Source organism: Lathamus discolor, chromosome Z (genome assembly GCF_037157495.1).
Source record: "Lathamus discolor isolate bLatDis1 chromosome Z, bLatDis1.hap1, whole genome shotgun sequence".
Taxonomy (NCBI): domain Eukaryota; kingdom Metazoa; phylum Chordata; class Aves; order Psittaciformes; family Psittacidae; genus Lathamus; species Lathamus discolor.
The window spans coordinates 99279074-99306814 of NC_088909.1; the positions used below are offsets into that span (position 1 = coordinate 99279074).

Sequence of the window (27741 nt, forward strand, 5' to 3'; positions counted from 1 at the left end):
GTGTCCTTCTTGGTCCTGGTGCTGCAGCAGTGTGTATCTTGTCTGCAAGCAAAGTTGCCAGGTCAGACTAATGATAAGCTAGAAAGAAGTTTTAATAATTCAGCCTTTCACTGCAGGGCAGGGTGATCACTTCTACCTGACGTCTTACTGCCTCATGCTCAGAAAGAAAGGTTTAAAATTTTTTTTATATTTTATTATTACTTGTATTTTTAAAAAAATCTTTTGTCTTTCTCATGAATGCAAAATGGGAATAGCAGTCAAGGGGCTCCCAAAACAGCCAACGAAATGGCAGCATCATCTGTGTAATGGATTCCATTACAGTTTCATGATAGAAAACAAATCACAGGTCTGATGTGCTCAAACGGTCTTGGCTGTTGGCACTAATATTAGCAAGTACCTGGGTTGCAGCTCATTTTCAGGAGTTTTGTTTAAAATGTTTTAAGCTGCTGCATCTGAACTCTTGCAGCAGAAAGGTTGCAACATGATCAGGCCATCGAAAAGCAAGGTGTAGGCCTGGTCAAAGAAGTCACAAGCTCTCCTGTTGTTAAGCTAGAAGTCATCTAGCTTTTATTTTGAGGTATTTAAAATAAATACTAGTCCTAATGAACTAAATAAACTAAATCCTTGTTCTTACCAGTGTTGTGATAACTGTGGAGGAGTAGTTCAGCAGAACTGCGTACAGCAGAATGTGTATACAGGTACTGTGTGCAGCAGAATGTTTGCAAAGTGTGGAAACTCTTTTCGAAGGAGAATAAATTGTGTTGCTTGATGAGAAGTGTTGGAGTAGGTAAAGGGCCCAAGGGGCACAGGTGTAGGAATGTGGCAAGTGCGGCAGTGTGTATTAAACGGAGAGCAAAAAGGGGAAATGAGGGTGTGAGTATCACACAAAGGGATCTACCTGGGAAGGAGGAGAAGCTAGGTTACAAGTGATGGTCAGAAGGATGGGTAATTGTCCTAATATTTTGTTTGCGAAGGGTGAAATTCTAGCAGTGATGGGCAAGCAAGAAAAGTGTGGCTGTACTCACCCTAACCTGGAGGTTTATCTTGTCCCATTATCTCCTCACCAACCTGGCTGGCACTGAATCAACATATGCCATGGTCTCCCTGCTACATGTTTCCTTTTCACGGAACCGAAGTGCACACATAGATTTGGCACATGCCTGACCTAACCCCGAGATGGAGTCTGGACATAGCCATGATGCAAATGTTGGACTCAGAGTCTGAAAGGTCTCCTGGATCCTCACTTAGGATACTGTCTCTAGGCTATATTTTTTTTTTTCCATTACCATCACACACTGCAGTGCTCCCTCTGGAAGCTGTATGCAACCATACCTTGACTTGCGAATCCAGTATGCCACTGGGAGCCTGTGCTATTTCCCATGTGATGTTCTTATGGTAGTGCCTAGAGCCTGGCTTAGAGAAAAATCATGCCTCAGGAACATGTATTTCTAAGACAGAGAAGCTTGCAGAAACAATGAACTGGAGAGCAGGATAGGAGTTGTTGTGATAAGGAGAAATAGCCAGATCTGATTATCATCTGGTCTGCAGTACTGTGCCAACAACTGCAGTGAAGTTACTCCTCTCTCGCAGTAATGGAAAAGAGAAACAAGTTCTTCAGTGCTGATAGAGCCGTGCCTACAACAAGGGTTGCGTGAATTTATTCATGTTGTACTCTTGTCCATGTTAGGAGCATAAAGATTTGATTTTAATTAAAAAGGGAAAGATCAATAGCATCTGAGGGTTGCCATGTCACGGGTGCGTGATAGCGCCCACAATATGGATGCTCCAGGATTTAATGAGCACAACCAGTAGGTTAGCTGGCATTTTGACTGTTATTGAACCTCAGATCTCTAGATCCTTATCAGATGAAACCATATAACTATGAATAATTATATAAACATCATCCATATAATTTTAAACAAAAATTTATTGTGTTGAGTGACAAACTCAAAAGCTTGCTGCTGATTAGGTTTGCTTTCAAAAGCAGATAACATTCATTGGGAATTAGTCTGAGGTTCTGGGGAATCAGGAGATAATTTAGGTAGTCAAAAAAGCAAGAGGCAGGGAAAAGCGAGTGTGATACACTAAGCAAATATAATATCTATGACCAGACAGTTGCAATACATTTAAAATCAGGTTTATGAGCAACAGCAGGTGATTCAGACAAACATAATTAAGCAAAAACTTCCAAGGATACAGATTTTACACTACAACAGAAAGAAAAATATATTTTATTGTTTTTATACTTTGTGTTTTGAACAAATGTTATTCAAATTATATTAAAAAAAAAAGCCAAAAAAAAAAAAAAACCCCAAAGCAACCAAAAACTCTCCTGGAAAAGGACACCAACATTGCAAAGCTAAACTGTGAGGATGTGACACATTTGAGATTTTCCATGCTGTGTTAATTTGGCTGACTTGTGAGTATGCCTTCTAATCAAGTCTTTAGTTACATGGTCACACACTGTGTTTATAACTCATCTAAATGAATACAACATTTGGGAGAATCATCATACCTTGGATATTTGTAATAGACCTAGACCACTGGTTTCCTATAATGGAAGTTATTATAATAGAAGTTATCCTGTAGATATTGTTATTCCCTTCACTTATGAAATACTGAAAAGTTGGATCTCTACAGTCAGTCTGGGAAACTTGCAGAAGGTGACATCCTGAGAACTCTCCCTCTTGAACCTTAATTGCCAGGAGAGAGGGGGGGTAGAATTATGTATTATTAATATAATGAATAAGGGTCTGAGGTAGACAGATCCTTTTGTTGTACAATAAAGGACATATTAGACATTAGAACCAATACTGATCAGCTCACAAAACAGCTGCAAGGAAATTCAGAAGGTAGAGACTTCGGGGCACTTATATGACTGTAGGTTGTTGTACAACATGCAAGTATGTGTACAGCATATATTCCAGTCCTGAAGTAAACCAGCGCAAACTGCAACTCACGCTCCCATGGCACCTGCTTATAGGGCTGTTTTCCATCCAATTCTTAAAGCCCAGCCAAGAGCGATACCAAGAAAGCTGTCAGAGTTTCTGTTCAAATTGCTATGTGAACTTCCTATTTTTACAATTCGGTAGCAATAGCAGTAGCAATTCCCTGTTAGGTGAGAAGAACAGAGCCTGATGTCATATATTGCCTGTGGTACAAACAAAATTCGATAAGGTGCACTGGGTTTGTTCTTGATGCACATACTAAAAATCTGTTTTTATAGACAATTTTATACATGAAGAGCTGTTGAACTTCCTCATGAATATCAGTAGTTTATAAAAATGTGTTTAACTGATCATAGTAATTGGAAGTGTCTGAATAGCATTGAAGTTTTTTGTAGCAAGGCTACCTATGGGAAACAGTCATGGAGAAATTAAATGACTGAAGAGAAGGTACATGTAATTATGAACATACCAGGGCACTGGTGACAGATGAAAACATTCTTTGCAAATCGGAAAAGCCTTTCCCACAACAGACTGTAACTTGCTGGGACTCCCTGGCATTTCTCCAGATGACTCACACTGTGGTATGCCAGAGCCCTTGGATGTGGTTGTGGAGATGCTGATGCTCAGCTGTGGAGCAGATTTCCCCTGGTGCAGCTCAGAAAATCATTCACTTCCATATCCCTTCTAAATGCCACTTTCATTGCCTAAACAGAACGCATATTTGTGTTCCCCACCTGAAGCTAGAAAAACTGACTTGGAAAGTCACACTATTAACTGGCTGAAATGCAAGCTCTGTGATAGCACATTTGTATATATTTTTAAGCAAAGTTCTAATTTTAATAATCTTCTACATGAGTAAAATGCAATGGTGTTTTTGTTATTCATCTCCGTGAACCATTCTTGTATCTTAGGATATGTTGACATTGGGCTAATTCCAAAAGGTGCAAGGGGAATCAAAGTCATGGAAGTTGCAGAAGCGGGAAACTTCCTTGCTGTACGAAGCAAAGACCCAGAAAAATATTACCTGAATGGAGGTTTTATCATCCAGTGGAATGGGGAATACAAAGTGGCAGGCACAATATTTCAGTATGACAGAACAGGAGATCTAGAAAATCTGACTGCTCCAGGACCCACCAATGAATCAATATGGATTCAGGTAAATAGGGGATCACCACAGAACTTGCTGGTTTTGCATGGCAGCAGAATGGGCTGGGGCTCTGAAACTGAAGCTGGGAAAATACATATGTTTTTCTGCAAACCAGTCTAATAGCATACTATCTTGCAAAAATCAGTTGAGCTGTTTTGGAGAGAAATAAACACCTTGCTTGAGAGGGTTGTTCATGCTGCCTGTAAATAGATGTCCAGTGCCGCAGTCTGATGATTATTAAAAGCTGGCATAATCCAGTACTGCCACTAGGATAGCGATCCTGCTACCTGTAATTTGTCAGTCCTGTGCCGAAACTTCCTTGTCTCTTGTGGCAGGTTAGACCAAGACGTGGCTGTGATGTGAACCAGACTCAGTAACTATTTATCACAAAAAGGGAGCTGCTGTCAGGCTGTGAACAGTAAGAAATAGGGAAGGCGGAGAGCAGTAGCAGCTTGCACTGACAAAGAAAAAGCAGCATTACATAGATGGACATTTATGGTTGGTGAAATAGATCCATTTACTATCCACCGAGATTGCTCCATTTTGTTTCTTTTATGTTGTTTTAGAGATTCTAACTTAAACATAACCAGCTCCTGTTAATTCTGTAAAAATTTACCCTTTGTTCTCTGAGTGTGTCTTTCCTGGCTTGTTTACCTGTGTATCCACAATGCAGTTAGAAGTAGTAGTTGTGTGATGCTAACTGCTTTCACACTTTCATTGTCTGATGACAAGATCAGATCTTCACTGTCAGTAGCACTTGTCAAGGAAACAATTAGGATGAAGAGTAGAAGTTCATTGCTGAAGACTTCTTTTCCCTTGGTGATCATAGAATCATAGAATCAACTAGGTTGGAAAAGACTTAAGATCCTCAAGTCCAACCACTGTTTTTCTTTTCTCCCTCTCATCAACCAAATGATGAATTTTTAGTGTGGCTCTTCTTAATTGGAATTTTCCTTCTTAATCCAGAAACACTAAAATTAATATTCAGGAAGTGTCTGAATAAAGTCTGAAATTTACTGACCTAGGGGTTGTTTTGCAACGGCTATGTCAGGGGTAGGGAAATTATAATTTACAATGGTGATAGGCAGTGTCTTTAAATCAGCAGCACATTTAGGCAGTGCCCTGGGTGGTCTTTGCCTTATCTTTTCTCACAGTTAATAGGATACCAATTATGCTGACCCACTTACTCCCACTTACTGCTTGCAAAAGTGCATGAGAAATAACTGTGTCTTAGAAAGATACACGCATGCCAACGTCAGCACACAAATGTGATTTTTGCCAGTCTGCTTTTCTGAACTCCTACTAGGCTCCAAAATGTGCTGCTTTAAACCTTGCTGATTCTTCTGTTTTGATGCTTTGAAAGCTTGGGGCCAGTAGCTCATTAGTATCATGAGTAATTAAATAAACCATACTCATTTTCCAGCTACTTTTTCAAGAAACTAATCCTGGAATCAAGTACGAATATACTGTACGCAAAGAAGAAAGTCATGAGAATGAGATTGGAGAGCCAGAGTATTTTTGGCAATATGGAGACTGGACAGCCTGCAGTGTTACCTGTGGAAGAGGTAATTCTTCACTTCCTTTTTCTATTGCTTTTTGTCTTCATAACTGGCAGAGCTTATCTTTAAGTTATCCAGACAGCATCCTCAAAGAGGTAAGGTTCTTTAATCCACTTTTGGTGGGAAATCCAATCACATGGTCACAGTAATGTATTTTGACTTTAAAATAAAATGTTATTAAATCATTTAAGGCAAATAGGTTTCTGTAACACCTGCTGTGAAACTCTCAACCTCTGTCTGCCAAACTGAAAGACTACAGTTTTCTTTATAATTTGTTGTCAATATTTTTCACAGTAACCATGTCTCCCAGCACTTACTAATCTATGACCTACCCTAGTTTCCCCACTGAGATTTTCCAATATGTCAACTACAAAAAATGTTCTTCATTTCTGTCCTGCCTTGATAAGCAGCAATGTTTTGGGGCCATATCTCAATAAGTACTTTCTTTAAATCAGTCTGCAGAACTTACATGTCTTTGCCACTCTCAGTACAGTGGCTTTGGAACAGCTGCAGTTATATGTAGTTCTGTGCAGCATGTTAAACCAGAAAAGCAGAGTGACAACCATAAGGCAGGATCTGGGAACAGATCCGGAAGTTTGCCTTTGGTAATAGACAGAAAATGCTAGCAGGAAAACTTTATTTAAAGTAGTTAACAGACCAGTGAGATGAAGCTAATGCTTGCAGTAGATCAATAATGATAAAGACTGAAGGTTTCTTTACAAAAGTTAAAGGTTTTTATCCATCCTTTGCAGGAATGGTATTTAAAAGATGAGAAAAATGTGTGTGAAAGGAAGTCTGTATTTGGGGAGAAAAGATTGAAGCCTTCCATCTGAATTAGTTCTTAAGTTTCACCAATCAGAAGAGTCTTGGAGATAGGATGGGAACCTTGTTCTTTTACTGTCTGTGTGAAAACTGTAGAGAACAGTAGAAGATTAATGTTACAGTCATTGGACATACAACACAAAATAAACCTTTTCTCTTTCTAATGATAGGTTATTGCCAGTGTTTTTTGATAATTATTGCTTCCATTAACTACTTTCCAGAAGGAAACAAAAAGACAAACAAATGTAACAAATCTCAATGGGAGTCTAGAAGCAGTGTTGATTACAGAAATAACAATTTATTAATCTTTCCTGTCGGGGAAGACACTATAATAATGCAATTTCAGTAGTTTGAAGAAAAGGCATTATATGCCCTTAATCTTAGATTAGAAGAAGAATTTTAGAATAATAGGGTAAATTACCCCATTCCAACGCCATTCCTATATTATAAATATGTATATATATAAAAGGCATATTACAAAGATGTTTGTACATCCATATACATATATATATATATGTTTGTGCAGATATTTGTGGGGGTTTTGTGGGGTTTTGTTTGTGGGGTGTTTTTGTTTGTTTTTTTTGAGAAGAGTCTCTGACAAACAACATGCGCTTTCTGTTTAGCAGAAAAAAAGCCAACATTTTATTTAAATAGGTACCTAAAGCAAGTGTTTTCCTCAATTGCATGTTTATTGCATGTTTCAGTTCTGATACCCAGTTGCAAATAGTGTTTAATGTAACAATTGGCATGAGAACAGAAGTGGGGGAGGAAGGGGAATCTTACTAAGCTGTTTATTATTTTGTTCTGGTGGGTTTTTTGGGTTTGGGTTGATTTGTTTGTTGGCTTGGTTTTGTTTGGGGTTTTTGTGGTGTTTAGTTTGCTTTGGTGTTTTTACATTAGCTTCACTTGCCCCGGTACTGTTTCTCACTAAGTAAATGATATTCCGAGGTACTACCTTGCTAAAGAGGTGTGTGACTTGCCTTTGATTTCTAGCTGCCACATGCATTATTTATATAAAACACGTGTGTTTTAGTTTTTATTTAATAAATGGCTTCCCCTGTTTGCTGTCTTTGGGTTCTTAATACATGCTTATTGAGCACACTGGCTTTTGCTTTGCATGAGCAAAAATTATATGCTTCAGGCAAGATTGTGGAATTACTGACATGAGATGGCAGGGGAGCCAACAGGTGCATTGTAGTTCAAAAATGGCATAGAAACTTTCCCAGTTCTCTGCATTTCTGCATGTACAGGAGAAAATAAATTAATAGACTGTTTGCTGTCTTTCATCTGAGATACAGACATTTCTAAAATTAACTGAACAAGTCTAAAGGAGGTTGAAATCTGCTAATATATGAAGCAGTTAGGGTTTTGTTGCTTACTTACTGCCCAGAAAAAAGGGAAACCCTAGCACAGAGCTTCAGTGCATGACTTGAACCAGGGGAGCTCTGATATTACAATCTGTCTGCAATTTTCTGTAGGTACACAATGCTTAATCTGGTGTACTCTGGGATGACTGAATGTGGACCAGCAGTATTGTTGTCTCATTAGATTGGCACTGAATCTGAGCTCCTAAGCACCACACTGGTGCAGGAATATAGAAAGTTTATGCCAGGATGGTCAGAGCAAAAATACCTGTATGGAAGGTGCATTTGGAAAATACTACCTCTTCATCATTATGGAAATTTGGAAACTCTAAAGTCTTGCTACTTTTAGCAGGGAATATGGGCATGGTAATGATTTTTGACCTAGAACCAGAAAATCTCACATAGTTATGCATTATTTTGTTCAGTTCAGTTTAGGCCCCAGGAGGCAGAATAAGGGCGGAATAGCATGTTCCCAGTGTTGCTGGATTAAGCAACACTTTTCTCTGACATCCACAGAATTTCCTTCTGACTTTGAATGATGATATTGATTTTATCTGAACATACACTCTGTTTAGATTCAGAATTTATTGCTGTTGGCAGTAACAGACCCGTTGCGCCAAATCGCAGGCATTTGAAGAGTTTGGAAAGGTTTGTGAGATAAAAGTATACTGAAGTAGGCAGGATCATCTTCTATGGGTGTGCTGCATGACAAGTCTGCTGAAAAGCCTGTAGTGGGGGTCAAGGAGATAAAAAAAGTTGCATATATTTAGACTAAAGTAAAATAACCTTCAAAGAATTTTGCCATTATCATTTGGTAAATAATAAACCAATTGTTTTTCAGGGTAAAAGGGAGGGCCAAGAAAAGTGAAACCTGGACCTACCTAAAGATTCAGCATGGGACCTCTCATCACAAGTGGTCAGTGTGGCAGCAGTAAATCCAAGGGCACTTTGGCCTGTTGTAGCCACAGAGATCAGGAAAACACAAGCAAATGCTTTCTGGAGTCAACAGAGTGAAGCTAAGGGTGACGAATGGGGCTACAGACATAGAAATGATCTTGTGCAGGAAAGCCTCATCTCTCTTAAGATAAAAATATGGTTTTAGCACTATGATACAGCTCCTTATTCAAGGGAAATGTACCGGGAAAAAGCCCCAATAATGAATGATGTCTTTATAGGGTGAAGCTGTCCCTTCTTAGAATTAACTCAGGGCAGCTCCCTGAAGATATTTTCCTAAAGATTCTTTGTCTCTTGCCCTCACCTGTATTCTTCCCGAGCTCCATTGCAACCGAGACAGAAAAGGTGCAAATGTGCTCATGTTTTCCTTCATTTCTTTCATCAGCCCCTGTCTTTTGTAGTCTTAAAGACTGGCTCTGGCCAGTCTACAGTAACACCGTTTAACAGGGAAAAAATATTGTCTGAAAAATCAATGTTTTCTAATGCTGAATGCAGGGAAAAGAGAATGCATTGCAATACCTGATATCCATTCGTAATGTAGAAGATAGTTTAGTAAATACATTGCAACCCATTTCATGGCAAACAAATGCTGAAGAGGATAGGTTATATTAAAAATCATAAGCCTTGCTGTGTCCTCACTGTAGGGCACTTTGACTCTCTGCCTGCCGTTTGCTTTATGCAGATGGAAATTACTTTGCAGTCAGTATGCGAGTACACCAGACCAGTGTCTTGCAAACTGCTGCACCTTCTGGCCAAGAGCCTGTCTCTTCAGAGCCTACTGTCAAGACAGCAGTGTAAAGCCCTTAAGCTGTCTTTATAGGAAGGTTAACATATACGTTTCACTGAGGTTTTTTCTGGACCAGCTACCTATTGGTTTTTATTTAAATAATGGTCCATTAGAAATTATAAGTCCTTCATCCTTCTGTAAAGGCTTTAATCATGTTTCTTAGAACTAGCTTTGAGTGGCATTGAATGTAATAAGAAGCAAAGCACAGCACAGCTGCAACTATGGGAGATCATATTGGGCATTCTCAAGAATTTACTTTTCCATAGATAACATCAATAATTGGCAAATTCTCAAAGCTCTGCAAAATAACTTAACTGTAAGATTTGTTTAGGGGTTAATTGTTATGTGCCCTCTAAAATCCTTCACAACTGTTATCAAGGCTACTTTGCAAAATTATCTCCAGGTGTTTCTGAACTGAAATGTAGCACCAAACTTGTAGCATTAATTTTAGGAAAGATAGGTCACTATCTTTTCCTTCACTATTATGGGTCTAAGTTTTATAACACCAAGAATGTTAAGGGGGCTACAGGGATGCTGGGGAGGGACTCTTCATTAGGGACTGTAGTGATAGGACAAGGGGTAATGGGTTCAAACTTAAACAGGGGAAGTTTAGATTGGATATAAGGAGGAAGTTCTTTACTGTGAGGGTGGTGAGGCACTGGAATGGATTGGCCAGGGAAGATGTGAATGCTCCATCCCTGACGGTGTTCAAGGCCAGGTTGTACAGAGCCTTGGGTTATATGGTTTAGTGTGAGGTGTCCCTGCCCGTGGCAGGGGGGTTGGAACTGGATGATCTTAAGGTCATTTCCAACCCTAACTGTTCTATGATTCTATGATTCTAAGGTTTGATTTTGCATTGTGTGCGTAAACTGTGCTTGCATTGAATAAATTTTTTTCATGCAAATACAAAGTGAACTCCTTGCAAAGCATCTGAATTGATGCACAGCTTTGTTAATTGTGTGTTCAAACTAGTTTTAAAATCAGATATGTTCTTTTGCATACACATTTTGTATGTTTGCTTCCGATCCTTACTTTCTATTCTACTCAGCCTTACTTTTGTCCAAACTGAGCGGTATGCAGCCAACAGATTCCTAATCTCTGTTTCAAAAACCTTCCACACCCAAATAATTTTAAATTGGCACCTTTTTTCCCAAATTAAGAGAGAAATCAGGAGCCCAGTGGGTCAACCTCACATCTAAAAAATCCAGCATTAGGGATGAATTGGTACAGAGAGGTACCACTTAACGTAGCTGTAATGGTACCCTTCTGTAGAGAAAACATGGGTGTGGGAAGAGCTATAAGTGAGTGCTGAGGTGAGTAGAAAGGAATGGGGTGTTCCCACTCCAGAGGAAAAAGCAGGATCTTTGCAGTGGTATAACGTCCAAGGGACAGTGTCCTGATGAATACAGCCAGCATCTTTGTGCATGCAAAACAGCTGTGGACTAGTTAGCACTGAGGCCAGAGAGATGTGAAAGAGGTGAACGGAGGAATACAGCTACCTTCCCAGAGCCTGTAGAAATGGTGTTTAGATTTCAAATCTCACTGAATTTTAGATATAATTAGGGTTTTTAATCTGTGGCTTAAATAGGATATTACACATTTAAGTTATGTAGCTCTGTAAATGTTTGGTAGGGCACGGTCAGTGCGAGGTGGCTGGTTTTCTACTTCTGCAATGTTTTCTAGTTCAGCTTGCTAAAGATGAAGAAACAAGTGATTTGTTATGTCACTATATGTATAACTACACATGTATGTGTGTATCAATATATGTGTGTAGGATTCCTCCCAGCTTTTTGGAGCTGAACTGTACATAGTCAAGATGAAAAAACTGTGCATTTATAGCTTCTTTAAATATGTACATCCATTCCAGGACTTTCCAAATTTTGAAACTACAGTGAGAGTTCACATAACTTCCGTCATAAAAATTGTTTGTGTGAATAAATTATTGATGCCAGTAATCAGCAAATATTTTATGAGAATGGACAGCCTCGAAACAAAACATTTGCAGAAGTTTATAGTGGTTTTAAAGTGAACTACAGCAGCTGAATTGACACTAAAAAATGTATCAAAGCTGAACAGTTCTTATTTGCATTTGTAACAGCAACATATCCTGATTTTGAAAGGGATAGAAGCATAATTCTGTGAACTGCTTTATTTACTAGCAGGAAGGTTGCTAACTATTCCAGTGAGATTTTTCTTAGCATAAAAGAAAGCACTGCTCCCTGGGAGACCTGCACTGAGCAAGCTTTTTGCTGTTTGAAGTCACCTAGAAATAGAAGAGTGCCATTTCCAGCCATGCTGCAGTCATGCAGCTACTTCCACATAATCTACCCTGGAGCTTGGAAGCTTTAGCAAAGGGTATTAATGAAGCACAGGTCTGATGTCCCTTAATTCTCTCTTGTAGGTGAAACTAACCCTTGTTTTAGTTAATCGATCTTCATGTATAATTAGAGGAGTCTCAGTCATCAACCACTCTGCTGTTGCCCATACTTGTCTTATGTGTCTCAGTCACAAGTGTGAAAGTACTCTAAAAGCTGTAACATTTCCTTATATACCTGATGTCTTAAGGTGCTAAAAAAAGGGATACAGGTTTCCATCTGCTTCTGTGGCATGACCCGAATATGAATTAAAGTTTCCTTCTTTGTTGTTGAGGACTTTTTCAGTAATATCTGATTGCAACCTTCCCTTTCACACACACAGTCCATGCTCGGTTCTCTCCCCACAAGTTACCTCTGTTGCTAGCTTTGGATTTCCTAGTATTAGAGTTTGTATTCTGTTTTTTCTGTATGTATTTTTGTAAGTAGATTGTTAAATTTTTGAGATAAAAGTTGAATGCTGTAAAATTACTTAAAGCAGGATAGCCATTATGCTAGCATGGAATTTTAGGAAATACATTTTAACTGCCGTATATGGTGTCCTGGCTTCATCTGGGTTAGGGTTTATCTTCTGTCACAGCCAAATCCAGAACATATGGAGACATTGCTGTAGAGAGGAACATAAGTATATGTTCATATTCCCCAAGTATTATTATCTGTGGATTACTGTTCTTAGTTTTGCTCATATAGTCCAGTTTGTATTCTGCTTAAATAGTCTTCCCAGGAGTAGAGAATCACCAGCAAAAATACACTTACTGTAAATAGCCTGATGCTGCTGTGTTGCCTATTACCTATGGGTAGTCCAAAAACCATTCATAGCTCTTTCAACCTGTTTCAGGGCCTGCAGGAGCCCTTTTTGAGGCTCATAACGAAACTGAGATTAAGGAAGATGCTTTCTATGAGTGATCTGATCCAGAATAGCTCTGCTTAACTTCCTTTCAGCTTTATAAAAGGATGTTCATGCTTGCCTTAGTTCAGACATTCAGCACAACTGACTTTGACAGCTGTTAACGGTATTCTGGGATGTGGAGCATGACTGATGTGTACTCCCCATCCTTGAGGATTTCTGCAGCAAATACCCAGCTTTCAGGGGTTACTGTTCCATTTTTGTGTGTTTTTCTGTTGCAGGGGTGCGGCGCCAGATTGCCCACTGCATGCGGAAAGGAAGTGGAGCCATCAAAAACTCCTTCTGTGACCCAGCAACACAGCCAAATGGACGACAAAAGAAGTGCTATGAGAAAGACTGCCCACCCAGGTAACAGAGGCTGGGAGGGCTCTGGTAGTTTTAAATAGCAGCCTTATTCAAAAGAAAATGTTGTTTGTAGTACCAGGTTAGTGTGGTATCTATGGGTGAGAGCTCCCAGCCATTTCAGAGCAAGGTGGCAGCAACCCAGTAATGGACAGATTAGGAGTGAGCTGCTCTAAGAGGTTTCTCATGTAAGTTACTCAGCTGTCTGTGCTGAAAATGGCAGAGTTTGCTCTCTCATCTGTGTAGATAGTATTTTTGTTCAGTTTAAGTGCAGGTGTTCCTGAAAACTATGTAAGTTTTTTCTTATCTTAAAAATTGTGTTCCTGTCTTAGCTGAAGTGATAAGTATTTCTGTGTATACTAAGAACTAACTTGCAAAGACGGGTTTTTTTAGCCTTTTGATCCTATTTTTCAGTGGATTTTAGTACTCATTTGTCCATTTTGTGAGGGAGGATGCTTGGAAATGTCCACTTCTGTAACTAAATATTATACGTTCTTTTTTATTATTTGGCATCTTTTTATCAAGTCCATCCTCATTTTTTCCTTTCAGCAAAGTGCAGCTTTCTTCATTCTGTGATCACACTGGAATCATGTTTCTATTCCTGTAACATTAATTTGTTTTCATACCTGTTTTTTCTGTTCTACCATTTTAGCAAGTAGGGTGAGGAAGACTGACCACAGCAAACATTCCAGGTGATAGCAGAACTGTGGGCTTGTAAAATAGGCACAAGTTTATGGAAGGAATCAATATTGGGTTTACTTTCATGCTTTAGGTACCAGAACATCTTGCTTTGTTCTTCCATTCTCTTCAGAAATTATTTATATGCTGTTTGCAATGGTATAAGAGTCTTTCCCAAGTAATTCTAGTTAAATCAGTATCAAATAAAAGTCATTTCAGTGATTCCCTTACAGTGTGTTGTGTTACATTTGCCAGCAAGGAATTTCATGAAGCTTAAATGTAAAGAATTCTGCATGGATGTTGGTTTAATTAGTTGTTTCCAAGTATTTTCTTAACAGAATATGATGCCTGCTCTTGGAATTGCATCTTTGTGCTTGCAATATCTATAAATGACCGTTAAAAGCATAAACTACCATCATTTCAGAATTCTTTGTAGATTGCTAGGAAAACAGTTGATAGTAGATAAAATTATTAACTAGTTGACTAGTTAAGAGCTGAGGCTACCCACAGGCATGGGGGTGTTTTTTTGTTTATAACAAGTATAAACTGTGCTGGTTATTCCAAAGTTCCAAATGAGCTCAATTTATCCCGTTTGTTCTAAGTGACTGCATTATTCAGAAAGTGCTCATGTGAAGCTGTGAAGACCAAGCGTTCTGTAGAGGTGGCTAAATGCTGTGCTAGAGTTCAGGACAGTACTATTAGACACAACAATGCAGGGGACCCTTAGTTACTGCTGCAGCCACAGAACTCAAACTGTTAGATGATCTCGCACATCCCAGCAGTGAACCAGGTTCTTTTGCGGGAGGATCTTATCTAAAAAAAGAAGGAAGTTCTCCCTCCTGTGATCTGCTAAATCCCGCTGATGAAAAACACACTGATGAAAATCTTCTGAAAGTTCAAGTCTTAACATGCTTGTTTGTTAGCTGGTCTGCATTTATTTTTCCCTCACTTTCTGCTAAAAGAATCTGGTGTGAAACAAATAAAATACTTAAAATGTCACAAAACATGTATGGCACATGTTGACTCAGAGCAAAATGAAGATGGCTGAACAGCTGAGAGTTAAAACATCATACAACTGCTCAAGTAAAACTTAAGTGATATTGCTTAGCTAGGGTGCAATGAGATAGTAGAGTAAATGTATGCTTTTTTTCATGTTATACTATGGAATATGGTTTCCAGTTACATGTTTCTTTGGTAGGCAGGTTTTCAGCATCATGGGTGTTAATAATGAAAATTAATAGCTACTACTTGAAGAAGAAGAGTGAGATTTTAACTATTTATAGTATTCTGAATAAAAGGTTTGCTCTCCCCTTAAAGAAAATTGTCTGGAGCATTTTTAAGCTGACTACCCACTTGAACAGAGTTACCATAAAGAGATAATTTTACAAGTACTTGGGATCTTCTTTTTTTTTTATCTGCTATTACTGTATTGTCCTGCTTACAGACTACTTAGTAGACTCCAACAGCATAATGAGAATAGGAAATCTTGGTTCTATAATAATACACAGAGTGCAAATCAATGCCGAGTTGGTATCTGCTGTGCCATAGTGAAAGAAGACAATCTTCTTTTATGTGTGACACAATACAGTGTGAGAGAGGGAACATTCAACCCAGTGGGCATGAATATAGCAGATTTGCTTCCAAAATCCCATGCTACTTTTTCAACAGGTTCCACACCTCATTCAGCACACATCATCTAGGTATAGATGAGAACTGTATGGACAAGGATGTTGGGTCTTGTCTTGATTGTTACAGACCTTGGAAACTCAGCATCTGAGGAAAAGAGATAGGGATCATTTAAGTCAGCTGAGTGCCACCTGGAAGAATCAGATTTTCTCCCTACGTTAGTTCCAGGCTGGACTGCAGAATAGCTGAGAACTCACAGCTGCAGCTGAAATCTAACTGAGGTTATTTTTAACATGTGCTCACACGTATTAATTACCCAGATCAAGCATCTTGCTTGCTTGTCTGTTACCACTATCTTTCTATGCTGTGCCTGCTTGTGGAGATAAGACAGTCCTGTCACTTTGCAGGGATCAGGTGATGAATTAAGAAGCACTCAGTTGCAGTGGTGGTAAGTGCCATCAGAAACCAGCATAGGAACAAGTGCAGGATGGCAGCTCTCACCAGGCTTCAGTTTCCACCAACTGTCGCAGTCTCACCAAAATCAGCACAGCAACCCGCTAGTTTTCTTCCCCATATCCTTTTCTTTGCCAAGCATTCCTCTATATGAGTGATCTAAAGAAAGCCTTGCTTATAACCTCCCCAAAGCTAAGTCTATCTGGCAGTGCCCCCCTCTCTTTATCTTACAGCTGGGAAGTCATTTCAGTTTAGAACTTCCATGTTTGGATCTCCGATTGCCATGTCAATTCTGGATGTGTGCTCAGCAGTCACCTCCACTTTTGGTTATGCCTTACATTGCAAGGATATAGCAGAACCTCAAGATAAATAGGATTAGCAAAGCAAGTGCTGCTCCCTTCTGTGTGTGGTCCAGGATCTGCTTTGGAGCATCCTGTATCAGGACAGACAAATGGATGGTAGGTTTTCCGCCAGCCATGCTTTGCCTTTCTTTCCCTTTGGTTGGGATGCTGCAGTTTGGAAGTCCTTAGTGCAGGGCACCATGGAGAGACAAGAGTGCATGTGCATACATGTTGAGTTTCTCATGTTTGAGTGTTTAAGGCACATTTACTTACCCTAGAATGGAAATGGGAAAATGCATCCTCAAAAACTGCAGTTGCTGGTAAGGATAAACTGTCAGTCAGAGCAAGTTTTTTGAAGTATTTGTGGTAAACATGGTGCTCGACAATTAACTACTTGGCTCCACCAGTAGCATCTGTTACCTACACTGAATGAGGAAGAACTCTATAGAAAAAGTCAAATGACTAGATGCAATTTAAGGCTAACCGCTATAAAGGTGCAATAGGATAAAATCTTAACTCTGGGGTTTCCTAACTTTGGAGCACCTTGCATTCTTCAGTGACTTTAAAAAATGTTTTGTGTGTAATAGTTAATCAAGCACCATTACTGCTGATCAAGATAGTTTCTGTAGTGAGCTCTGATAATTAACTGTTAGGAGTTCTGTATTTAGACCTGAAATAATAAATAAACCCAAACCCTCACTTACAGCCATTTGAAAATGGTGAAGGAAAGGGTGTCAGCTTAGCATGTCTGTAGGTTGAAATACATGATCTGGTTCCATTAAAATTAATAGGGCAATATCACATACTTCAAGTTGCATTTGTGCTGAAGTGTCAGTGATTTACAAGATACTAGAGTTTATAGAATTGGAAAGAGATTCAAGAGGTGAAAACAATCCTGAAATTACTTTATCCAGGCTGCGATACTATAAAATCATAGAACCATAAAATAGTTAGGGTTGGAAAGGACCTTAAGATCAGCTAGTTCCAGCCCCCCTGCCATGGGCAGGGACACCTCACACTAAACCATGTCATGCAAGGCTCTGTCCAGCCTGGCCTTGAACACTGCCAGGGATGGAGCATTCACAACTTCCATGGGCAACCCATTCCAGTGCCTCACCACCCTTACAGTAAAGAACTTCTTCCTTATATCCAATCTAAACTTCCCCTGTTTAAGTTTTAACCTCTTATCAGTTGTCCTATCACTACAGTCCCTAATGAACAGTCCCTCCCCAGCATCCCTGTAGCCCCCCTTCAGATACTGGAAGGCTGCTATGAGGTCTCCACGCAACTTCTCTTCTCTAGGCTGAACAGCCCCAGCTTTCTCAGCCTGTCTTCATACGGGAGGTGCTCCAGCTGCCTTATTTATTCTCGTGGCCCTCCTCTGGACTTGTTCCAGCAGTTCCATGTCCTTTTGATGTTGAGGACACCAGAACTGCACACAATACTCCAGGTGAGGTCTCACAAGAGCAGAGTAGAGGGGCAGGATCACCTCCTTCGACCTGCTGGTCACGCTCCTTTTGATGCAGCCCAGGATACGGTTGCTTTCTGGGCTGCGAGCGCACACTGAAGCTGGATCGTGTGAAATTTCTCATCAACCAACACCCGCAAGTCCTTCTCTGCAGGGCTGCTCTGAATCTCTTCTTTGCCCAACCTGTAGCTGTGCCTGGGATTGCTCTGACCCAGGTGTAGGACCTTGCACTTGTCATGGTTGAACTTCATAAGGCTGGTATAGTGCACTTCACAAGTGTGTCAAGGTCCCTCTGGATGGCATCCCTTCCCTCCAGCGTGTCAACCGAACCACACAGCTTGGTGTTATCAGCAAACTTGCTGAGGGCGCACTCAATCCCACTGTCCATGTCACCGACAAAGATGTTGGACAAGACCGGTCCCAACACTGATCCCTGAGGGACACCACTCGTTACTGGTTTCCAACTGGACATAATATATATTATATTTATAACATATTTTTCTCTTTTTTTATTGCTGTTTTTTGCTGAGCTGTGCTCACTTTTTCTCTTTAATGGCTTGTTAGTTTTCCTCTGTTGTTTAAAGAAGACTGGAAGATCAAGAAACAACCCAGAGAAAGGCAGGAGAAGGAGAAAAATAACTTGTTCTTTTATTACAGCAATGTCTAGAGGCCTCAGTAGGGGTAGTGGTGGCAATGGGCTGCATTCTAGAGCATGTAGGAAAACAGTCTGTGCCCCAAAGGGCTTCTCAAGTAATTCAAAAAGAAATGTGGTATGTATACATAACTAAAGGGAAGGAAGGTAGGTGTAGGTACCTGGGAGAAGACCAGATGGTTGCACAAATGAGCTGTGTGCACAGCTTTATTTCTCTGAGGATTTTTTTTTTAATGATTAGGAATAGGTATCAGTGCCTTCCGCATTAGTTACAGCTCATTTGCAACTGAAGAATAAATTAATCAGGAAACAGAGAAGGAACATGGAAACTGCAGAGGAAAGGGGAGAGGGATTGTCAGCAAAGTGAAGAAAACAAAAAGTATTGTAAAACTGGATGTCAAACTTCATATTTATCAGAATGGGATTAATTTGCTCTAAGTTTATTGACTTTAAAAGGAAAAATATACAATAATATATACAATATATAATATTATAATAATGTATATTATTATAATAATATTATTATAATATTATAATAATATAATATTATAATATTATATTATATAATATTATATATAATATATATATTATATATATAATATATATAGTATATATATAATATACTATATATAATATAATAATATAATATATTATATTATATATAATATAATATAATATAATATTATAATATTATTATAATATAATATTATAATAATGTGTATTATAATATATATAATATACAATATACAAAATATTTGGTTGTAAGCCAAAAGCAATTTTTTTCTGCCTTTCTGTCTAGAAAGGTGTTTTCTAAATATGTTCCTGTTTTGGTTTTCAGCATAAGGCTTCATCACAACCTGCTTAAAAGCTCAAGAAAATAATGTCTAGGAGCTTTTGTGGCTTAAAGTTACAGCTGGGCCAGGTTTTTTCATAGAGCAGATGGAAGCTATGTTTGTGCCTAGGGCACTCGGAACTAGAAGGAAAAAGATTATTCTTGTTTGGTTTTGTTGTTTTTTATTCAAAGTATAAATCTTTATGCAAATGTCACAGTTATTGCCGATTCTTCTCAAATAGTATAAACCCATAAATTTTTGCCCTCCTTTGTTATCATGGAAGGATAGTTGATCTACTCTGGGTCAGCATGAGAAGAAGTAGGTGGATGAAGCTGTGAAAAAGTGAAGGTAAACTGAATATAAACTCTTGTCAGTAAGGTGTTTGGCAATGGAAAATACTGTAGTAGAGGAAACATCATTCATCTGCTGATAAATGTTAGACATAGCATGCTATGGAAGACCATCTTTAATCAGGAGAGAGGCTCATTTTTGAAGGAGCAAAGTACAGAAAAGTTCACCCTAGTGCAGACCCAGAGGCTAAGCCCTGAGGTGCAGCGCTGCAGAGCACTGATCCCATGTGGGTGCACAGAGCGTAGCTCTGACTAGCTTGCTTTTGTGGATTGTGTGCCTTGCTGCTTCTCGTTCTGGAAGTAACACAGGACCAGTCTGAGCACTTGTGCAATACTGGTTGCATAGATACGTGTGAGGTGGCCACCTTCTTCACCTCTGTGCTACCGTTACAGAGCCTCCAGTGATTCTCATTTGTTAACTCTTTCTGTACTGAGGTAGCAATAATAAGCAGATAAACAATAGGACAGAGTAAATAGATTACTAAACTTGCTAGCAGTTCCTCAAATTTGGATTTGAAAGACCATCTACTCAGTGGATTCTTACACACTATAAAAACATTATATTTGGTGCCTGCTTCTGTCTGAGAATCAGCATCTTGCAGTGATTGGCTGCGACAAGTCAGATCAAAAGCTGGAGTGATCTGGACTTAATAGGAAAAGTTTACATCTGAACCCAGAATTTAAATTGCAGTTTGTTCTTCTTGCAGGCTCTGACCTTTTCTGTACTGTGCTTATGATGGATGTTTTCTGATGTTTCTTACCCCCTGTTTTTCAGATGGTGGGCAGGAGAATGGCAGAAATGTTCAACCACATGTGGCCCAACAGGACAGAAGAAGCGAACTGTTCTTTGCATCCAGACCGTGGGATCTGATGAGCAGGCACTGGCTGTCACAGAGTGCCAGCACCTGCTTAAACCAAAGACTCATCTGTCATGCAACAGAGATATCTTGTGCCCATCTGACTGGACAGTGAGCAACTGGACTGAGGTAAATTCATGTCAACTGTAACATTGAACATTTTTTGCTTTTTGAGAGGTTTCTTTCAAAATTGCTTATTATACCAGCAAAGAGGACCCAATGACCTGATCTCCGAGGACCTTAGCAAGTGTGGCATATTAACTGTTTCTAGGGATTTGGATTGCTGAGCTTTCGGGACTGTAGAACAGAACATGCTTGCACACTAAAAAGTCTGTGTAGTACTCATTACCTCTGTGGACTAGATGGGGGGAGGCTCTGTGTCACGTCTGTAGGCCTACAAAGAAGCATTTTTACATTCTTTACATTCATATCTCTTACATCCATAACTCTGCTGGTTTTGCCATAGTATACAAGCTTTTTGATTCTAGTATTAATCTGAAGCCCTAACAATCATTAGAATGCCTGTGTATCCTCAAGAGTTAATTAAATATTGTACAGTTATTTCACTAGCAGCTGATGCAGTGCAGAATATGAGGTCATCAGAACGATGACTGCAATATACATTTATTTAAATATACTGCAACATATTTTGCAACGTCTGTTAGTATTAGTAGGGAACACTTATGTGATATGCTTTGTCATAGGTTTCAATTTGTGGAAGGGCTTCATGCTGGTATCTACAGGGGTTTCATATATTCACTTTCCACTGAAGGCCAGGAGAGTTCAGGATCCCCAATATGTGGAGCAGTCTATATCCCATGAAAAATAAAAATGCACTAAGATATTTCTTCTGGAATGGGAAGAAGTAGGGTTTGAGCCATGTGATATTTTGAATTATTCCGATTCTGTATTGTAGTACGACTTGCTCATGGTTCACCTCACAAATAGGCAGTTTAGCTGTTAGTGTAGCTGACAGTCACGATAACAAATGCACAACAAATATTTTCCGTTTCAGGTGTCAATAAAAATGAAGCTTACTAAGTTCTCCAAAACTTCCAAGACCAGTGATCTGGATGCAGGAGTTAAACCCACCATTAGCAAGTTTGACGAAGATACCATATGGGGGGGTGCTGTTGGCTCTCTTGAGGGACAAGATGCCTTGCAGAAGGATCTAGATAGGTCAGAGTATTGTGCAGTGATTAATGGGATGAAATTTAAGAAGTCCAAATGCTGGATTTTGTAGCTAGGATGGAATAATGCTGGGCATAAGCACAGATTAGGAGAGAAGTGTCTGGAGAGCAGCCCTGCAGAAAGGGATCTGGGAGTGCTGGTTGGTAGCAGGCACTGTGTGAGCCAGGAGCGTGTCCCAGGAGGGCAAACCCCATCCTGGGGTACATCAGACACAGCATCACCAGCCGGTCAGCAGGGGTGATTCTCCCACTGTATTAAGAGTTGGTGCAGCCTCACCTGGAGCACTGTGGGCAGTGCTGGGACCCACCATTAAAAAGGATGTGAAGGTCCTTGAATGTGTCCAGAGGAGGCAACAGAGAAGAGGAAGAGGGAGGCACTGAGCTCTGCTGCCTGTTACCCAGTGACAGGATAGATGGGAATGGTTCAAAGCTGCACCAGGAGAGGTTCAGACTGGACACCAGGAAGCATTTTTTTTACCAAGAGGGTGGTCAAACACTGGAACAGGTTTCCTGGAGAGGTGGATGGTGCCCCAAGCCTGTCAAGTGTTTAAGAGGCATTTGGATGATGCTGTTAGCAACAGGCTTTAACTTTTGGTCAGCCCTGAAGTGGTCAGGCAATCAGACTTGATGATCGCTGTAGGTCAGTTCCAACTGTAAATATTTAATTTCCTTCTTAAAAAATCCTCTCCCTTCTTTCTCCCAGCTCTGGTTTTAGTTTCGGGGGGGGGGGGGGGGGAGGGTTGTGTGGTTTTTTTGTGGGTTTTTTTACCAAACTCACTGTTTTTGAATAATGAACTAGTAGAGTTTTGTAACAGTATTAATTCAGTTTATGCTGCTCACAAACCATCATCACTGAATGTTGATTTTTTGTAAACCGAGTTGACACCGTGTTTTAACTGCCTGTGAAAAAACAGACTTGGAATTACATGGCTAGCAATACAACTATATAGAAGTGACATGCTATTACAGAATACAGCTAGTGCTCCTTTGTCATTGGATTGTATTTGCAAGTTACTGACAAAAATGAATTTCTACTCCTATAGAAATTGGGGAGGGAGTATAAGACAGACTATTTCAGCTGCAGAAATTAAAGTATTGTCAGGAGACTTGTGACTGCAGAATGTTCTTTCTTGGTGAATGTACAGGAGATATTTTATATAGGCATAACTTCCGTCTGCATTTATCTGGCTGCTAGAAAGTCTGTATTTTGTAAGCCGAATGTACTTGATTAGGCAGAAAATGAGGATAGAGTGTTGTAGCTATTCTGAAATACCTTTTTAGTACTTGGCCATAATCTAAAGCAGAGATTTTCAAAGCTAATTCTGGAAGGCAGTCATTACCCCAAAACGTTAATGAGGTTGGATGTTCCTTTCAACTCACACAAATGCTAATCTAAGTCATCCAAGTGCCAAAGTCTGACAAGTGTGTTGTATTTCCGTGTAAGCAGCAGCGTAGTCAAACGCAGCTTACGTAAACTTGCATAGCTCTGAGTACTTTAATGCGCTATACAGCTGAATGTGCAAGGCAGACAGAATAGGTAATGAACTTACCTACTCTGAGGTTACTTTGCTTTCTTCCACACTCCTTTTGCTACAGAGCTGATATTATTTTACAAGTGTTAACAGCAGACAGTGTCTCAGTAAAACAAGGTCACTGGTGTTTCTACTGCCCTGTGACCTAAACTAGCTCTAAAAAGGGTTAGATATCCCAGGGGCTTTAATATGCTGGCAGTGGGAGTATTCATCACTTCATCAAGTAAGCACCTGGTTTAAGACAGCTGAATTAGCTGGTCAGGCTCCTTCACATCCTAGGAAGACTTCCTCCAGCCTGTTGCACTTAACATCTCCAGTCAGCCAGCCTTAATACCTCAAACCAGATAAGTGCTCCCATTTAAATAGGTGCCAGGCAGGGTATTACCCTCAGTAGTCTAGAATTTAGGAGGGATGTACTAGCAGCCCTGGCATCATGTCATAGTTGCGTTAAGACTGAATGGAAAATCCATTTCATAAAGTCATCAAAGATCTGTGAGTTGCCTGGACAATCGCAGCGGGTTTATGGCACTTTTTGTAGCCAGCATTGAGCCAGTCAGGTATGGTTTTGATGACAAGTTTTTAGTCTGTTATTTATAACCCTGGTGGAAAAGGTACTGGCTGAACAACTTTTGTGATTCACTGAAGAAATAAAATTCTAGCATATTACTTTCTTAGTTTGTCCTTATTGTGCAGTCTTTTTTCACTGATGTTTCCCCAAGGCAACATTTACTGCTCTAAGTGTTTGGAAAGAACTCCATGATAGAACATCACTAGGATAAAGGGCTTGTTCCTCAGGAAAAGCTTTGTTATTGATTATTTATAATGATGATTCTTAATTAAACAGATGCCATTTGGTACTTCCTTTTATTGTTATGTGCAGCAGAATGAAGAGGGAAGATAGCAATAATTCTGTTTTGTTTTTAGTGCACAGTTACCTGTGGTGGTGGAATAAGGACTCGTAATGTCACTTGTGCCAAAAATAACAAAGAGCCTTGTGATACTTCCAAGAGACCAAATTCTAAGGCCCTGTGTGGTCTCCAGCAATGTCCTTCTGCTGGAAGATTTCTGATACCCCCACTGGCACCCAGAAGAGGAAAGATTATAATCATGAAAACAACTGCTAATCCCAGAGAGACTCCTCCTCACAGAATACCCATACCAAGCCTGAGGTCCCATACAACAACAAAAGTACCCAAGCCTGAAAGTGTAACTCCCTGTTTGCCTACATCCTCTGGTTTAGGTAATGTCTCAGAAGAAGGAACAGCCAACAGAACGTTACAAAATAATTTTGCTGGACCAAGCGACGTTTACAATTATCTGGTTGTTTCTACTGAAAATAGTTCATACCAAAATACTACTTCATGGCCTTTTCACAATAGCTTAAGTACTGAAATTATAAAACAAAATACTTCTAAAAGTGAGCCATTTTCTACTGTAGAGAGTGAGGTGCAAAGAAGTGGGGACACTCCCATCTCCTCTTTTACCAGTAATCCAGAAATAACTTCCAGTTATGATTATTTAACCGAAGAATCTGATGACATGGATGGGTCACTTGGAGGCAGTGAAAAACCGATTGATCTCCTTTACAACATGGAACTCAATCCGGAAATCACAACCAAGAGCACAAACCTGCATACTGTGTCTCCTGCCCTTCAAAATGAGAGTATGACTTCTCAGCCCCCACCAGCATCTCCTCAGCAAGACCCTTCTACTCTCCTTCCTGTTAGCAGAGCAGCGCAAGGGTTGGCATTTCCAGCAACAGCAGATTATATTGGACTGCAAGTTGATGTGCCTGTTGTAGAAGTAATTAACCCACAAGCATCGGTTACAGTAAAACCCACAGTGTTTGGTCACATACCAAGAGATCAGACTGACAGCAGAAGAGAAACGAAGCTACCTGAAACTGTAACCACCAGCACACAGTCCTCAGCTCTAGAGCCTGCTCTCAGGAACCAAAGTGCAACATCTGAGGGTATTTTAACCAATGTCAAAGGAAACAGCGGCCTGATAACATCCAACAGTTTGCCTGGTGATGCCTACTGGGTGGTAGGCAACTGGAGTGAGGTAAGTTACTTTTAACTCATAAGAAGTGGAGGGTGTGAACTGCTGTCTGAACCTCTGCTGAGGAAATAAAGCTTCTTTGTTATAGTTATCTGAAAGGAGTGTCTTACATTTTGATGCAATGCTTGTCACCAGGGAAAAAAAAAAAAGAATGGTAACTTGGATTATCTAATAGTAGATTGCGTACACAGAATATGTCTCTATTTATGGATTCTGCAAAACTATGCGTAACTGGACACTGACATTTTCTCAGCTGAATGTTCTCAAGTCCATGGGGCCTGATGGGATTCATCCCAAGTGCTGAAGGAGTTAGTGAATGTTATGGCAGGGCCCCTCTTGACCATCTACCAAAGTTCTTGAGAGTCGGGGGAGGTTCCTGCTGACTGGAAGGTAGTCGGTGTAACTCCAGTGTACAAAATTATACCTTTACCAGCGGTCCTGCTCTAGTGGGCAGGTCCAGGGGGTTGGAGGTTGGTCAATGTGATCCTTCTCTACAAAAAGGGCAGAAAGGAGGAGGCCTGACAGCCTGAGCTCAGTGCAGGGAAGGTCATGGACCAGATGATCCTAAGTGAGTTCATAAAGCACATGCAGGAAAATGGGGGATCAGACCCAGTCAGCACAGGTTCACAAAGGGCAGGTCCTGCTTGACCAACCTGATCTCCTTCTACAACAAGGTGACCCACCTGGTTGAGGAGGAAACGCTGTGGACTATTTGGACTTAAGTAAAGCATCTGACGCTGTTTCCCACAGTATTCTCTTGGAGAAACTGGCTGCTTATGGCCTGGGTAGGAGGATTCTTTGCTGCGTTTGAAACTGTCTGGATAGCAGAGCCCAAAGTGTGATGGTGAGTGGTGTCACATTTAGTTGGCGATCCATCACTAGTGGTGTCCCTTAGGGCCTGGTGTTAGGGCCAGTGTTGTTTAATATCTTCATTGATGATCTCTATGAGGGGATCGAGTGCACCCTCAGTAAATTTGCAGATGACACCATGCTGGGTGTTGGTCTGCTGGAGGGTAGGAAGCTCTGCAGATGGATCTGGGCAGACTGCATCCATGCGCTGTGGCCAATAGTTTGCGGTTCAACAAGGCAAAGTGCTGTGTCCTACAGTTGTGCCAGAACAACCCCATGCAATGCTCCAGGCTTAGGGAGGAGTGGCTGGAAAACTGCTTGGTGGAAGAGGGCCTGGGCGTGCTGATTGATGGAGCTGAACATGAGCAGCTTGTGCGCAGGCCAGGCCCAGGAAGGCCAACAGCATCCTGACCTGTATCAGCAATAGTGTGTCTTCCTAGAGAGGTGGTCAATGCTCCAAGCCTGTCAGTGTTTCAGAGTCGTTTTGACAATGCCTGTAATAATGGGCTTTAACTTTTGGTCAGTCCTGAAGTGATCAGGCAGTTGGACTATAGGATCGTTGTAGGTCTCTCCTAGCTGAAAAAAAAAAACAAAACTATTCTGTTCTAAAGCTTTACAGAGACATGACGTTCAGTTTTATCTATAACCAGAAATGCCTTGTTTTAGAGCACAGCAAAATATTAAGCAATTAGATGAATCCCAGAGACACTAAATGAATATGTGTGTATTTCCAAATAAGTACATAACATGAGTTAGCTGTAGATGTGTTTTTATGTTGTAGCCTTCAGTTACATACAATTTCTGTCTAAATTATGTCTGTTTTCAAACTTACTATGTGACCAGGGTCATGTAGATAAGTTAGCTATATTACTGTGTAATGCACATTAATACCATGGATACTTACACATACTTTCAGTTGTCTGTTAACAGATTATTGCAGTGTGTTTCTGTCACATCCCACTGTCGGTGTTTGTATCCACCATTAGCAAATGCCTCTCTAAACCCAGAGCAGCATTCAGCCTCATAAAACCAGTTTGAATTTACAAAGCAAAGATAAGAATATTAGTCCAAAGTTAAACCAGTATATCCAGGGTTCGTAATTTGTCCCGCACATGTACATGGGAGACGTTGTAATACGGAGTTCTGCATCTTTGTTTGAAGTTTAGGTGATTGCATATTGGAACTGTTTTGTAGTAGTGGTAACATAAAATTAGAGGTGTATTATTCAGAAATGCTATAGTCTGTCCGAGTGATTCTTTATCTCCATTAAAAATATATTCCTTACATGCGACCAACATCTATTTTTTATGTGCAGATCACAGACCATAATTGTCTTCCTAATAACTGTTTTGGGGACTGATTTCTAAACAAAACAATTTGATACTTTTTAGATTTTTCTATACATTCCTAAATATTTGCAGTATTTTCTAAATATCTAGTGGTTTTGTTGTTCTCTTATGGACTTGCTTCAGTTTCATCATATATTTCTTCATAAATGATGTTCATTATGGCCCCAGCTGGTATCTGGCAAATAAAATGGAATAATTGATATAATTTTATTTATGACCCTCTTTGTGAAAGATGGGATCAGATTTGTCTCGTTTTGTAACTGTCATACTTTTGATTTATTCAATTTGTGGTCCATTGTA

At 40.0% G+C, this 27741-nt stretch overlaps 1 protein-coding gene across 2 annotated transcripts in view; it reads left to right on the top strand.

Annotated features, from left to right (window-relative positions):
* The window catches only part of ADAMTS12 (ADAM metallopeptidase with thrombospondin type 1 motif 12), a 167695-nt gene that overhangs the window by 125301 nt on the left and 14653 nt on the right, over positions 1–27741 (top strand). For both annotated transcript variants that reach the window (XM_065661879.1, XM_065661880.1), the window contains 5 exons: positions 3860–4104; positions 5519–5660; positions 13082–13208; positions 20379–20589; positions 24107–25246. In XM_065661879.1, the coding sequence (XP_065517951.1) occupies positions 3860–4104; positions 5519–5660; positions 13082–13208; positions 20379–20589; positions 24107–25246 (1865 nt within the window). The remainder of the gene's footprint in view (positions 1–3859; positions 4105–5518; positions 5661–13081; positions 13209–20378; positions 20590–24106; positions 25247–27741) is intronic.